The 15,025-nt window shown below is 45.1% G+C and overlaps 3 protein-coding genes across 3 annotated transcripts; 1 reads left to right on the top strand and 2 right to left on the bottom strand.

Moving 5' to 3' along the window:
- Nucleotides 1-644: 644 nt before the first annotated feature.
- On the top strand, nt 645-1,508 carry AOL_s00007g106 (uncharacterized protein; the record flags this gene model as incomplete). Its single annotated transcript, XM_011120007.1, has 1 exon — nt 645-1,508. The coding sequence occupies one exon, from the start codon at nt 645-647 to the stop codon at nt 1,506-1,508; it is 864 nt and encodes a 287-aa protein (XP_011118309.1).
- A 2,522-nt stretch (nt 1,509-4,030) lies between these two features.
- AOL_s00007g105 (uncharacterized protein) lies at nt 4,031-4,627 on the bottom strand (the record flags this gene model as incomplete). The annotated part of the gene is made up of 1 exon (XM_011120006.1): nt 4,031-4,627. One exon carries the CDS (start codon nt 4,625-4,627, stop codon nt 4,031-4,033), a length of 597 nt encoding a protein of 198 aa, XP_011118308.1.
- A 5,429-nt stretch (nt 4,628-10,056) lies between these two features.
- Nucleotides 10,057-11,891, bottom strand: AOL_s00007g104 (uncharacterized protein; the record flags this gene model as incomplete). The annotated part of the gene is made up of 3 exons (XM_011120005.1): nt 10,057-10,454; nt 10,537-10,748; nt 10,957-11,891. 3 exons carry the CDS (start codon nt 11,889-11,891, stop codon nt 10,057-10,059), a joined length of 1,545 nt encoding a protein of 514 aa, XP_011118307.1.
- Between the last annotated feature and the right edge of the window lie 3,134 nt (nt 11,892-15,025).

Raw genomic sequence — 15,025 nt, 5'->3', positions numbered from 1 at the left:
AGCTTGAGAAGGAGTGTTGAGAGGGTGTTAAGCCACCGTTTATATATTTAAGTATCTGTCAAAGAAGAAGTAAGTCCATGGCCATCTGCTGTGCTAATACACGCATCAAAGAAACTTCATATTCTAACGGCCCAGATTAGGAGTCTCCATTTTGACACGCTCTCAGAAGCGTCGTTGCTTACATTTGAAGGCGAGCCCGAGATCGGCAGCTACCCTGCCCATAATACCCCCCCGATCGATCTTTCTACCAGCCATTCCAACGCTCTTTCGAACAGAGCGTTAATCAATTCAAGTGCTAAGCACGCGGGTCGATTTTAGCTTGCCTAGGGAAGCTTCTATCCTCCTGTGCCGGCTGGTGTCGCGAGGTCGTACTGCTGAGAGGTATCCAAACTTTTTACTGCTCAAACAAGGCCAGAAAACTCCCATAACGAGGCCTGTGTCGCAATAGTCACTCTGACGCAGTCTTTCTGAGCCTTTGTGTTTAAAGTTAAAACGGATCAGTTCTTGGATCTACTCCAGTGACACCTTGTTATAATTATATGCGTGGGCTAGGAGGGACTAGCTTCGCACCCGGTATTCCTGAAAGTTTTCCAGAGCGTAGGGAAACAAGAGAGAGAGAGCCGACTCTGAATCAAAGGAACAGAATGAAGACTTCAGGTGATCGAAATGGTGCTGGTAGTTCTCAAGAGCCACCCCCGTCTCGTCGGACTGAAAGCAGAGTCCAAAAGCTTCGACGAAACCCGAGACCGATGGAAAATCCTTGCAATACAAAGAAGAGTGGCCGCACCCGGTCTTCGGATCACGTTCCCAAGCCACATCCTGAGTGGACTCTGCAGAAGGCGATACTGGCAGCGAATAATACAGTCATCGGTATCCCTGTATTGAATAATGTCCTGAACGAGTACGGTAACAGTGCGGTGTATGGCAGCGCCGTTGAATATACGGAGACTATGATGAAGATTGATAGCGAGGGTAGTCCTGGAAATATCGAACGCCTCGAGATCCCCTCAAGGCCTTCGGAAGAACTCCCCCTCAGTAACGTCTCTATCTTCAATGGCGGGTCTGGGAGCCTCCCCACCTCTTCCCTTGAAATCAAAAGTTTCTTCATCGAGACCCTCCCTCTGGGCCCAACGAGATTTTATAAAGGTCCAGGCCAAAATTTCCCTGCAGATTGCGGTCGCGGCCCAACCGTGGACCCGTATGGAAATCCTATCCACCCAGGAGACAACTTCCCAAGGCGAGCGTACGGCATCAGAGACCTCAATGTCGATATGATTTTTCCGACTGGCGGCACCCATACCGTAGGGGGAGGAGGGAGAAAGGGGGCCCAAAGCATCGGGGTTAACTCATTAGATACGACAATGAGTAACGGGACTACTTCAGACCGACCGCCCTTGATTCCTTACAGGCACCCTATCCTCTTCGTTGACGTCGAGAGAACTTTTGATATGTCTGCAACCGAAGACATGCTCGACGCAAGCGAGTCGGGGATGCCATACACCCACTAGGTCATGGGCCTGTGAGGCTGCTTGAGAGCTTCTAATTAGCGCTGGTCATTGACATGAAGACTCATTCAAGAAGCCTTCCCAGGACTACCTACCTACCTACTTCAACGGGGCCATACCAATATGTGTTGCCAGTTGGAGGCAGCCAACAAAACATTTTCGTTTCGCCATTCCGTTCTTTATCTGTTGAACGCCTTCTCTCGGTGTCTTCTCCTAGCCTTTCTTTTCCAACTCCTCCACTTCGAACTCTTCTGAGTATATTCTTTTGTCATTTTGCATTTTGGCGGGAAACCTGCCCTTAATGATCGAACTGAACAGGCGCTTCCCATCTGAATAAGGGGTTGACGGCATGCTACGGCATGTTTCAGCCAGCTTCTCGCACACAAAAAGCAGTTATTCTCGGTGAGGCACCAAATAGCTGAGGCTGAAGCGGTGGTTGACTGAGGCCAGGTCAGGAAGAAGAACTAGGAAAAGTCTAGGTCAAACTTGGGCCGAATGGGTGTCTTAAACCAAGCTGTATAATCAGACCTCGTCCAAAGAACCCAGTCAATCATACCCGTATTCTCCTCAATTGACGCCTGTGGCTTCAAGCATGCATATCTTTCCTGGGTTCAGCCGTTGATTTTCTCACATTCTGTGCAACATTCATATCACTTGCCCCGGTATGATTTAATACGCTTATACACCCATCTCAACCGACTGCCTGTGGTTATCAGGCTGCTTCCTTTCGTTTATGCTGCCCGACTCCTTTTCCATGCCTCCCCAATTTCTCTTGAAAACCGCTTATGATTTTTCTAGTTTATAACGATCTTCTGACCCTTTCGTCGCTTTCTTTATTTCTTTCGTTCTTTTTATTATTTTTTTGGGAACCGCAACTCCTTTACCCCTCATTGTTTTCCCCCATCGGGCCTTAGAATGAAACCTATTGCTTCTTTTTTGGAAAAGTGGCGTCTGCGGCTAGATATCGAGGTGCATAAGAGACGACCTCGTGCCCTCCTTTACCACAAGCACAGACCCGTATTCCGAAGATCCCCACCAACGAAAAGTTTTATTTCTTCTTTCACAGTTTTCTTTCCTTTTCTTTCCTTTTCTTTTCTTTTCTGGCTCGAGCCGATTTCAATTTCGTTTCCGTAATCATTATAAAGATCAGATTACAATCTTGTGGTTTGTTCTACCTGTATTTGGGCCCTCGGCCTCGTTAAAAAAACATATATATATATATATCAAAAAATTTGTATTAATATTTTGAATCACGTCCTCTCTAGATATAGATAGTAATTACCCAAGGTACCCATGTTTGGCAACTTAATATCACAATGAATCGATTATAATTACTTATATTACCAGGGGAAAGTTTGATATATGGTTGCACACGCCCCGCTTGAATCCGAAACTCTGCACGCAATTTGAGTACTCACATAGCGCCATCCCGCATCAAACATTCTCATGCAACCAAACAAAAGAGTTGGAGCAGCGGGACACTCAGCCGGAATGTGTGCCGTTCAAAATGCATAAAGCGGCCAAGCATGGTGCTGATCATGTGGTCATAGAACCGAAACTGAACTTGTCCCTCTGATGGCCTCATTCCCCACCGCCATGTCATGTATACTTTATATCAAAAATTTTTTGGAAAAGAACTTAGGCATCTTGAAAATGGCCGGCCATCAGCTTATCGAAGTTAGAAAATTCGTTAAGGCCGACTTTAATACTTTACAATTGCACAAGAGGTAGCCAACAGCATAACACCACAAACGACAAAGCTAAAAAAAATCAAACTACTAGCTATCATGAATACGGGACGTGAATTTGAACAAAAAAAAAAAAAAAAAAAAAAGAGTAAGATCTAGAGGGTACTCCAGAAACCCTGGAGGTTGCAAGTTAAACAAGGCTTTGATAGAACGAGTGGACAACCGGAAAGTTCGATCTCGACCGAGTCTCCCAACGTTAACCCCACTGGTCACTTAAGACATCCCCAAGCTATCGATATCTGTCAGAAGCTTAGGGTGAGATCCCAAAAGCAAGTCCCACGCAACATAAAGGTAATTACACGAACAAAAATAATAAACCCGTAAAGGAAACTATTGCTAAAAATCCATAGGAGGTAAACGCAAACAAAAGTAATGAACAACCAAAGTGAAATCGATAGAGAGCACGAGAGCGGGGTTGCAACATTTATTCGAGGCTGCGAAATTCCAACGAAACAACACATCCCATATAATTTGATGCAAATCCGGAATATATCCACCGGCACGAGACCACCACCGGCCCATTTTTCAAGGACCTCGACTCTCTTGCGATATTTAGGTCGAAGATTGCTGATTACTCGTTCAGAGTGCTTTCTATCTCTCTCTTTTTTGAAGAAAGAAAGAGATAGAAGAGGGAGGGGAAAGGAAGCCATGGTTGGCTGTATAGTGCTTGGCTAACGAAAAGAGGCTGTGACTAGATACCCATATATGACCAGGTATATGTTTTAGCGTTATAACTATGGTTTTTTGGTAAATGGTACGGCCCGTTCTCACCTTAGGTTAATTCTGATCGAGGTCATCAAGGATAATGCAGCTGACTTCGACTCCATCAGAATTTTTGCGGATATCTATTGATACGTTGATGTAGTCTTCTTGAAGACCTCTATCCTCGTCTCCTCCCTCCACCACAAGACTAGTGGTCATTGGGTCTCGGAGCACGTCATCTAGGATACTCAGATGCTCAATAGGAAATTCGGCTCGAGGGATTTGAACGCCAAAACTAATTCTGTGCAGGCCGTGCGCGTCGTCGATTGCCTGAAGACCGTCTTTGAACCGCAACGCAGCTCTACGCTTGGAAATATCGGATGCAGCTTTCTCAACATTATCGAGCGTCATAGATCTTATCCTAGCCCAAAACCTCTTCACCGTATCTGATAGAATAGAAGGAGGTTGTTTGATTGTTGTATCGTCGGATGCATCACCTTCGGAACTCGCGGTAGACGTCTCGTTATAGACGAAGACGGATCGGAATACCGGTACCTCTGAAGACCCGGGAAATACATCACTCCTTTCAAGGTATTCTGATCTCGAGAGGGGCATGTTGCCACTAAGCGATAATAGATCGGAGCAAATAGAAGATTCCATAGGAATGGTCATGGTAGAGCTTTGGGGCTCCAAGGCTATAAAGAAAATATCGCTGTTCGAATATTCTCAGAGTTATTCCTCAAAAGTGAATATAGAAGAGGGTCGTTCGAAAAAGGTGTTTTTTTTTTAGGTATAAATACAGCTACCAGTAAGAAGACAATCTAGGGCAAGCTGACCAACTTCTATAAGAATTTCTCCCAACTTATATATCTTTTAGTTCCGCTGCTACGCTAGGATCCTAGGATACCTCGGAACAGTTCTACGTGTCAATTCGACTGGTCGACTCGGAGGATACTACCGTCCCACCCCAAGTTTGCTTTGTTGGCACCGCACATGTCCGGGCCAAATCCACGGGACAATGTCGTACTGATATCAATGTACTGCTCAACAGTATTTACCTTTTCAGGGACATTCTTTCGCGAACCTTTCGCGAAATAATTGATATGAGAGTAGGGTATCGCCCGATTCCGACTTGACCGATCGACATTCGCGTTCTTAACCTCGCGGAACTGCGGTAAAAACGCAGCATCTAGGTTATGGCTAGGTATCAACTTTGATATAATTTCAAATACTCAAGGACTTATGTTCCTTGCGATTGATTCGCTACGGATAAATGGAAGATGGCAGACCACAGGACTGACATGGCTTGTGTTTTTTTTTTTTTTAGATCATCCTCTCGGGAATTTGATACTATGGCGTAAATAGAAGGCAAACTTATTTACATCCATAGCGCATAGACTTATATTCAACTTTTTCCGGTCGAGAAGGTGCCGTTTCCTTAAACTCCTACCTGCGAGATTGATCCCGGATAGCAAGCTAAGTGCTTTGATCGGTGATCTCGTCAAGGCATGGCCATATAGCCCTCCTCTCGTCAAGCGCGCGCGCCCGTTGAGACAGTTCTTTGTGGATTTGTATCTTCAGGTTTTCATGTGCACGGTTGCGCAAACCAGTTGTCCGGGCTAGTATAGTCTGCATATACGTACGTTCAATTATATTTTTAAATTGAGTGGATCGGTCATGTGGCACCCTTACCAAGACCTACTCCCTCAAAATTTCGGCTTGATATTCGGCTTTCCGCTCCTGATACGTATCCCAGCATATCTTTTCGCCGAATTTAGTGGATAGATTTGTGCGATTTTTAATGTACTACCGTCTTTACAGGGTCGATGTTCCAGAATACTTCCTAGCCTGCTTGAGATGATTGCATCGATTTGGCCAGGCTAGTGGGCCAAGGGAGAGAATAGTCGACTCACAAACGGGTTTCATTTCAACAATCGTCCAACAGTTTCCAAAGTAACATATGCACTCCGCCAAAAGGTTAACTTTAGCGAGGCACACATGAACTATAGGCAAGGCCGTTTTACATCAATGTATTTATGTAGATCAAAGAAATTGCGACATTAGTGCCGAAGTTAAAGCTACATGATCGGCTAATTCTAAGTTTCTTTGATGGCCTGGGGCTGAAAGTGCAGTACTTAAAGTTGGTTGGGTGAGGCTCGTTTGTGGAACATGACCTACTGGCTCGAGCTCCCTCAAAGGTTCATGCATAGGCGGCCATTTAAAACTTTAGGTTCCTCAAGCTTGAGAATCCGGTCTGTTCTCTAAACGACTTGGATTTGTCAATTTAAATCGCCGTTTTTTTTTTTTTTGAAGCTCACGAGGTCCACCGACCTGATACAAAAGCTATCTCTCTTTCCGAGCTGTTACGTTTTTTTCCGTTTATGACGTGACATATCGATAGCAAAGAATTGATTACAAATATTCCGATTTAAATATGAGTCTTAGATGGGCTCGAGCTTTGAGCGAGTGCTATGATGGGCAGAGCTAGTTGGTTGTTTGCATCACTTAGGCTGCAGGACCATCGCCTCATCCTCTATATCAGACATCGGTTGAGGCGATCATATGCACTATCGCATTGAAATAGTGGTTCGAATCAAACTTAAGTCGGCGATATTTCTACTCGATCCACCAGCAGGTCCCCGAGATAACCTTAAATACCAATTTAGCTCATTTTTGGGGATTGGCCGATAGACTAGGAAGACCCACTGCGCTTACTGTCGGACCGACCATTTCAATTGATTTGATATTAGGACTTGGGCATGTGCCAATTCCATCCGCTCTAGAGCCAATGACGACGACAGCGACAAGTTTTCTTCCTTCCTTTCTTTTTTTATTATTTATTATTTATTTATTTATTCGGCCTGAGTGGGAATTTAGCCGGATACTGGCAGAATTTAATGCCAAAAGCGCAAAAGATAGACGGAAAGATAGGAGGACTCGAAATCAATAGCCAAAGTTGTATTTAGTTTATGGGTTGGCTAGTGTTGGTCGGCCGCCCTGTTCGGCTGGAGAAGGTATATCACATTCACATGTCCAATGGCTACTCATCGATTGGTCCCGATCAAAGGATTCAATTGAATGTTATTTCAATTTGCCTCGGGCGACCCGCCAGATCTGCAGATAGGAACTCCTAAATTCTATGTAAATTCATTATCTTACACTAGCAGCTAGCATTACAGAAATTTCCACCGAGTATATCTCTCTGTTGCAGCACGATCGCGAGCTATAAAGTTTACTAAGGCGTAGTGACCAAATGTCAACTGCTTGATGTATGCCAACAGCTAGAATCATCGTACAAAGCCAATTAATTGCGTTAGCTCGCACGTATCTGTAAGAGTCCTTCCCATGGCCAGACTAGACCTCTCATCGATATATATGGCTCCACAAAGCTATATATATATATATACGGCCAACCACTCAAGCTGTAGTCATGACTAACTCATATATTCGCCTTAGGATTCAGTCAAGAAGCTAACTAGCTGGCCAAGGGGAGGCTCGGAAAAGCCCTTTCGGATTGTACAACAACGAGCGCGCTAGCAAACGGAGATATCCAGGAAGCGGTTTACGTGTATACACCAATACGATTAACAATTTTCGATGCATGCGCATGGTGTTTTTAATGAAGCCGGCCAAGAGATCGTTTCGAACCACAATCACCCTAATCTATTCCGGAAGTTTGGGTCACACCAGTTTCCTCGAGGAGCCTCGCTATGCATACAGCAGAATTGCATGCAGGAGCTGCACATTTCATCTAGCTCGACTGGCCTAATTCCTTTGGGATATATCTTCCTAAAGCGGCTTCGGAACAGGCCACTAACCAGGCCCTAAAAAGAAAATAGTGGTGGCCTTGCATATAAACAGCAGGATGGGGGTCAGAGTGTACTTGTCTAGGGTACAAGGAACCTACGCCTCGGCTGCAGAGTGATGGTCATGGGTTCCCTGAAGTTATCAAGATAGAATCTTGCAGGAGAATCTAGAGGAGCTGTTGTTCGAACCATGGTACTGGTATAATCGATTCCCGCTTAGGAAGCCCTACGAAGTTGAACAAATCCTGCGAGCTAAGGCCGGCATAAGTCCGTCGCACGGGGAAACCCCCCTCCCCCCCGAGATACAGCCATGTACGTATTTAACGCAAAGTGCGCTCGAAAGAACGGGGAGTACGGTATCCACGTGGCTTGAGTAGGGGCTGCATGGTTTTGCCCCGATTATAGATTTTTCTATGGGATGAGATAACCGTCTTGGGTATCTACGTGACTACTGTAGCACCAATTGATTCATCCGAAAGCTTACACAAGAGTTACACGACAGGTTTCAAGGAATATTAAGACCAGCTGAAGTTCAAGAGTTTTAACTTCCCACAGAGTGAATTATTGTAACCGGATTCCCAGGCTGCCGAAGCACGTGGTCTTGAGGGCCGTCACAATTGATTCGATTAATACCAGCCCCATATCTTTACTGATATTAAAATATTATGTGTGGCACCGGCCATTTTAGGGTACAGCCCTGATTCTTGATCCGTATCCATACTTATTTTGCATTTACATATAGCCTTGGTATCCGTATCGGTACATTTAGCCAATCGTATGGTTCCTATCCAGTAAAAACTTAACGTTAGCCAATTGATTAGATCATGGATTGACGATTTCCATCGAACGCGTCACCCTTATCGATAGCATAGCCTACGAGTACGTACCTTTCCCCACTTTTAACGGGGGAACCTGCCCCGCTCCTCAGAAATGCCTATAACGCTAGAGGGAGTCCTCGCTATATTAAAATCTATAGTTTAAAGCTGTTGGCTATAAATCCTAGGATCTTTTGTTTGCGGATTTGGGTTTATTATAAGTCTACCAAAATTGCAAAGCTTAGTAGTGCATATTATCATGGGAGAGGGGCCTTTGTCCTAGACTCTGGGCTCGACTATTCCAACTAAGCATATTTCCAAATTAGAATAGAGGCTCGGGATAGCTATAGAAGGATCCGGCTTTGCTAAGTCCGGGGCTAGCATCCTATTTCGGCTCTAACATTTGCGAAGAAAGAACGTTTCGATTGGGCCGAGATATTAGACGGCATTTACTTTGCAAAAAGCTCGAACTTTGCTAGTACCTAGTACACCGATCTCCAAAATTATAGACCTAGACCTTAAACAGAAAGCTGGTAGACCAGAACGTACACTCATATCTTATATATATCATTCGAAAATTGACATGCATGGACGCCTCTTAGGACAAAACACATCTGCAGACTTTATACACCTAGATTGAAAAAAATAAAATAGAAAAAAAGAAGAAAAAAGACGAGATAAAGAGCTCCCAATAAGCATAATAGAGGCAAACTGAAAACTAAAATTGGTGTAGTAGCTGGAAGACACAAAATTTAGGCACCAAAGGGGGACGCTGTATATGAAGGCATCAAAGAACGAGGGGGGGGGGCTTCGTGCTTGTGTGCAATCTCAGTTATAATAGGGAACACGTGCTGTTGGTCCGTTTATCAAAAAAAAAGATATGTTACAGATTCGGAAAGAAGAAGTAAATATGAAGTGCAATATCGGTAACAGGAGCAGTTGGCAGATATGCAGAAGTTAGAAGGTCCCGGCATAGCAATCCAGTACCGTCCTGTGATGGTGAAGCATGATATAGGTATGTAAACATACCCATGTGCCACCTTGCTATAGTTTGAGGGGATGTATCGAGGCTAAAGTGACGTTCGAAGAGCCCTCCAAGGTGGGCTTCAATCGAATCGAGGAGATGTAAATGCATGTAAAAACAATATGAATCGCAATCTCAAAGCGTGGGGTGCGGAGGGTTTGAGATTGGAATGTCAACGTCGCCATCTGACAAAAATGGGCACCTATCTGGTGTACACAGCGGAGGGATAATAGGAACTAAAAGGTTCATTGGTATTAAGCAACAGGTTCTGCAACAGAAAAAGATGAAGAATTCACTCCGTTGTCTTCTGCCTCGTTTCTCTCGAGTCAAGTGTCCCTCCTGTGGGCTTTCGTAAGTAATAGTGGAGAACTTTTAAAGGAATTTACCGTAGTAAACCACTAGGAAGATAGAGGAAGGTCGACTTGTTCCTTAGATACCGGAAACTAGACGGAGGGTTCAACCACCTTTCATTGTATTCACAACCAAATTTTCGGACCATTCCAAATCATTCTCTCCTTGGGCATCTTCGTCCACATCAATTGTTGAAGGTATATTGGTCAAGCTTGAGCCGGCATGGACGGCTCCAACCCCGACTAATTGAGGGCCCTGGGGGAGGAAAGAATTGGGGGGAAACTGGCCAATCGAGTTTCGGTACGGTATGAATTCATTCATAGCATAATCAGCTTGGGAGGCTTGATCTAATTCACCCCTCATAATAAGGCTGTTTGAGTCGTCATACGCAGACCCTAGGCCTGCAAACAATGAGGACGAAATGTGCGTTGGCATATGTGGTTGTATTGCAGTATTTCCGGTATACGAATAATCCATGGATATGATGGTGTTATGTTGAGATGCTACAGCAATTCCCCGACAATTAGTTAGAATATCGCTTTCTTAAAACCCGTAGGCTTCTAGGGGCAAGCAATAAATAATTACCAAGTTCATCTCTGTCAGTTTGTAGGTCTCGATCTGTAGTCTTTATACTCGGGGTCGCAAAACCAAAGTTTGCGGTGGTGAGATTAACGCCCTCTGATCGTTCCATATGGTATTGTTGCCGTAGCGCCGCCATTCTTTCATCGCTTAGGGGGCCATGGTCAATGAGAAGTTCACTCAAACTAGTCCCACGGGACCGACCGTCCCTACCATGTCTATTTTTCATATGATGAAGTATCTCACGAGGTCGATGCGACCGATAGAGGCAATTGGGTTGTTTGCATTGGTATTGCTTATATTGGCAGAGCATGAATATGTGGATCGATTCATGCTCTCTTGAGAGAAAAGTGTCAGGAACCATTATATACTAGGCGACAACTTGGAAAGAAGGCGATTTTGGGGGGCTAAAGGAAGCTATCTTACTTTCGTGCACTGGGGCTTGGGAGTTCTTTGTAGCAGAACGTGCAGGACCTTACTGCCTGCGATGCTTTCTTTCGAGAGTTAGAAACGATACTGCGGGTTTCCTGATGGTCGCCACCCAGCTTGCCACTTATCGATTGAGCTCGGGCTATAACTAATTTTGTTTTCACAGGAGAAGAATTCGCCATGGATATGTTATCTTCGAGAACCCCAGCATCTGATTTACTTCGTTCAGGATGTGGCCATTGAGACTTCCCCGAAGCTTGTATATTCTCAACTGGTATCCCATTTATCGAAGAGGATTGGACAGGATAATTTTTGCGAAATGGATACGGGGAATCGCCCGCAAGCCACCCACCAATACCTGCACCACTGGGATGGTCGATTGTAGTGTGGGCTGCTTCTCCCGCAGTAACCCCGAGAGATCCTAGCGATTCCATTTGTGAGGTAAATAGAGGGGGCATTTTACGCTCCGGTTTTGAGTTAGTCGCCGTGCTAACTTCGAGAGGGGCGTTTTCACCATCGCTTTTTTGTTTCTTAGGCTGTATGGGGGATTGGGAGTTTTCTGATAGAGATATAACATCTCCATCTTGGGTAAATGATTCGAGGTACTGGTTGATAACTTGATATAGGATCGGGCCAATGTGCTTGCAAATGAAGTTTTTTGCCTCTTTCACATTCGTATTGTTCCTGTTCTGGAGTTCATTCAAAGCCAGGAATTGATCCGTGATGATTCTATCGATAAGGTCTGATCCTCTAAGTAGCCTCTCGTTTGCTACTGCTTCTAGGCATTTAGTAATAACAGTTGTTGGGTCCAATTTGCGGAGTAGGATAGGCGCTGGGACTGCCCACTTCCTCGGAGGACAGAAGAGCATATCCCCAGAGTCGGAAGACCTCCTGGGTCTCTTTGCCGGGCGTGGAGAAGTCGACGCTAGCATATTGTTACTACTCTCCTCGTGATAGTTGGAAATTGCGAAGTGCGAGGTGGCGAATCACTGCACCACTACGTACCGCCTGTTCCAACTAGTCTCGGAAGCTTCACAACAACCTAGAGTGAGACCAAAGGTCTAAAGGCTTCAAAGCTCGGAAGCCAAATAATAGAGTTTCCCGTCTAACTTGCAAGCTTGCCTTACAAGGCTGTGAGAAACCTGCACACAACCGGATGATAAATGTAGGCAACCCGCGGGGCGCTAACCTACAAACAAAGAAATAGGTATAGTACAAGATTTCCGGTGAGTAAGATATACGAGCAAAGTCTCGCTACGATGGATGGGATTTGTCGAATGCATGCCTGGTCTCTAACCAAGGATTACAGAGTTGGAGATGACGAGTAGAAGAGAGATGGTTGATATTAAATTAGAATGTGGGTTGAAAGAGACCACGGCTAACTACACGGAGAATCACAAACTGGGACATGTCTTGGGGAGAGTCGTGGGATTGTTGAACACACCCAAACGCAGAAACCGCAGCGCGCAAGAAAAACGCGAAAAAAAGCAAAACACCGAAGAGATCCAAGTATCAAAGCCGCTAAACTTGGATCCTTCAGCACTTTATATGTAGGGTACGTATCGTTGCCAATTTTCTCTATCTTGAATTTTGAAACGCAGGCTATGTTCGGATTAAATGGCACACCTTGAAAGTTTATTTCTAGAATTTGGGGGCTCCTGTGTAAATTACAGGACTGTTGCGGCCGGAACCGCGGTTCGGGCACCGAGTTTATCACTCGGCCCGAGATGCCAACACTTCCTACTCCATATAAAATTTCGGGATCGGGACCGAGAATAGACCCGGTCCAAGGCATTCGGCATGCCGAGGTCTTTGGCACACAGACAGTAACCTACACATATAACCGATATATATCGATCCAAATCTAGCCTACGAGACTTGTTGACAAATATTTCCACTTCCTCGTTACTTGAAAGCCGCTCAACACTCCATATTCCGAGAACAAATGGAGTCAAAGTCATCTGCCGGGCTCCTGCAGATGTGGAACGCCATGACCTGAGGCAGAATAGCATGCAATAACCCATTGCATCGCGTCGAATCAAGAAATCCTTTAATGCAATGCAATATCGTAATAGCATTGCACTTGTGTCAACGTCCGAATCGTGGAGCGATGAAAAGAAATAAGATTAAGGCCGTAGCTGCAGGTGGAATATATAGCAACCACATCACAAGACACGTTGAAGGGGTGGCGAATATGCTCGCCTGGCGAATAGTAGATATCATGGAGTATTTTACATGTGACTTTGATGCCCTCGGGGTCATTGCTGCCGGTCCGACTAGAGCAGGATACCCGAAAGGCCACGTCGACAGTCTATACATAAGCTTTATAGCCACTCCAGGGCACTTGGCCAGCGAAGGTGGAGGCCTGATGCCCAGGTACCCCCATTGAGATAGCGGACTAGAACAAAGTCGACTGTTGTTCCCTCTTGGTGGTACCAGAAGAATTGATGACTCAAAAATGGTATATCTACAGCCTTCTGGCTATCTAATTAATCGGTAAGTCAGTAGGCCAACTTAGCTATGCAGTAGATGTTTAAGGTCAACTCACATGTTTAAATTTAAACCTGATTTAGGCATGTGTAACGGAATTACCAGGCGCAGAACCCCAAGGCTGTAGAAAAGCGATAGCAAGGAAGATTCAACGGTCTATCCCTGCATGTAGTTCTATTTAGTGTGATCTTATGGAAACATTTCCCATCCCGACTTCGGCGTCAGCCAAGTTGCTCCCTCCTGCTGAAGCATTGTTGGGTATACAGTGAACCCGCCAAGAACTTCCCCATGCCTTTGAAAGAATTAATTAGTGATCCTTATGTTTATCTTTGTTGTTCCCGGCTAGTCTCGAGGCTAGACGCCAGCATACCAGCTCCCGGATAGTCGTCTCCAGAGTGTTGCATTTTTGCCCAAAAATTACCGGTATACCATAATGCACATATGCTCCACGTACGTGTAAACTTATTTGTAAGCTCATCAGGGGTGGAGCAGCTGTGCCGAGTGCATCGGTGCTTAGGCACGCACTGATGGTCGGATCCTCAAATTCATAGCAATTATGTCGTAAAAGATATATATACTGATGGTTTGCTAGCCTTCCACTAGAAAGTGCTGTTATATTAGTCAATCAGTTTATTCCGCAACCATTCATTAAATGCACCATCCAGCAGTACCTAGGATCTGAAACCCCCCGCCGTTCCAAGACTGAGGTTCCTCAAATCGAGGTTCCTGACTGTCGGATTATTTCCAAAAAAAAGCCACGTGTTATTATCCTTGTGGGCTAGAATGCCTTCATTGTCGTGGAAATTCTGCGTGTTCGCGTTGGCTGCCACCAAGCAATATTACATGTTGTCGACATCGATCACAACGTTGATAGACGCTGGATAGCCCAAAACATATAGATACCGGATTTGGCTATTCACGGCCCGTTGTTACACAAGAATGGCTAGGCGGATGGAATCCGTCGAGTGGTGTGGAAACACGGTGGTGACTCAAAGCTAGAGTATATGCCCGGATTACCCCGTCCTCGCTCCGTTGAGCGGCGCCACTCGGTCTGAGGTAAGATTTGAGATATCCATGGCTCCTAGTTCCAGAATCCTTAGTTGGATGGGGGTTTTTTTTGTGCAATTCCAGGTTCCAATTATATGCCGTTGAAGCAATCCAGGGTCTGATAATCTAACCTAACTAGGGAAGCAAGATCATAAAGACGTTGATATTGGAGACGTAAGGTAGCCAAGCAGAAGCCTAGTCGGTATTTAAATCTGATGTAACCACGCGAGGAGGCCTTGGGATACCAGCAGTGATCTGCTTCATGAATCAGGAAACCCTAGAGGCCCGTGGCCGAAAAACGCGTAAGTCCTATCACGTATGCTGACAATACAGGAGCAGGTGTCGTGGGGATATTATCCTGGCCTGGGTTCTTCGGCGAGTGGGTTGTAAAAACGTATTAAGGGTTGACTTTTTCCCGGTTAGGCCGACATATATATTGATCAGATGTCAACCATCAAAATAAGAGTGGAACCTAATATATGGCCAAAGTCCAGGACAGATCGATTGAAAAACAGGCACAACTCGATAA

This window comes from Orbilia oligospora, assembly GCF_000225545.1.
Source record: "Orbilia oligospora ATCC 24927 unplaced genomic scaffold scaffold00007, whole genome shotgun sequence".
NCBI classification, from domain to species: Eukaryota; Fungi; Ascomycota; class Orbiliomycetes; order Orbiliales; family Orbiliaceae; genus Orbilia; species Orbilia oligospora.
The sequence above is the reverse complement of the archived record's forward strand: the minus strand, read 5'-3'. Positions and strand labels throughout refer to the sequence as shown.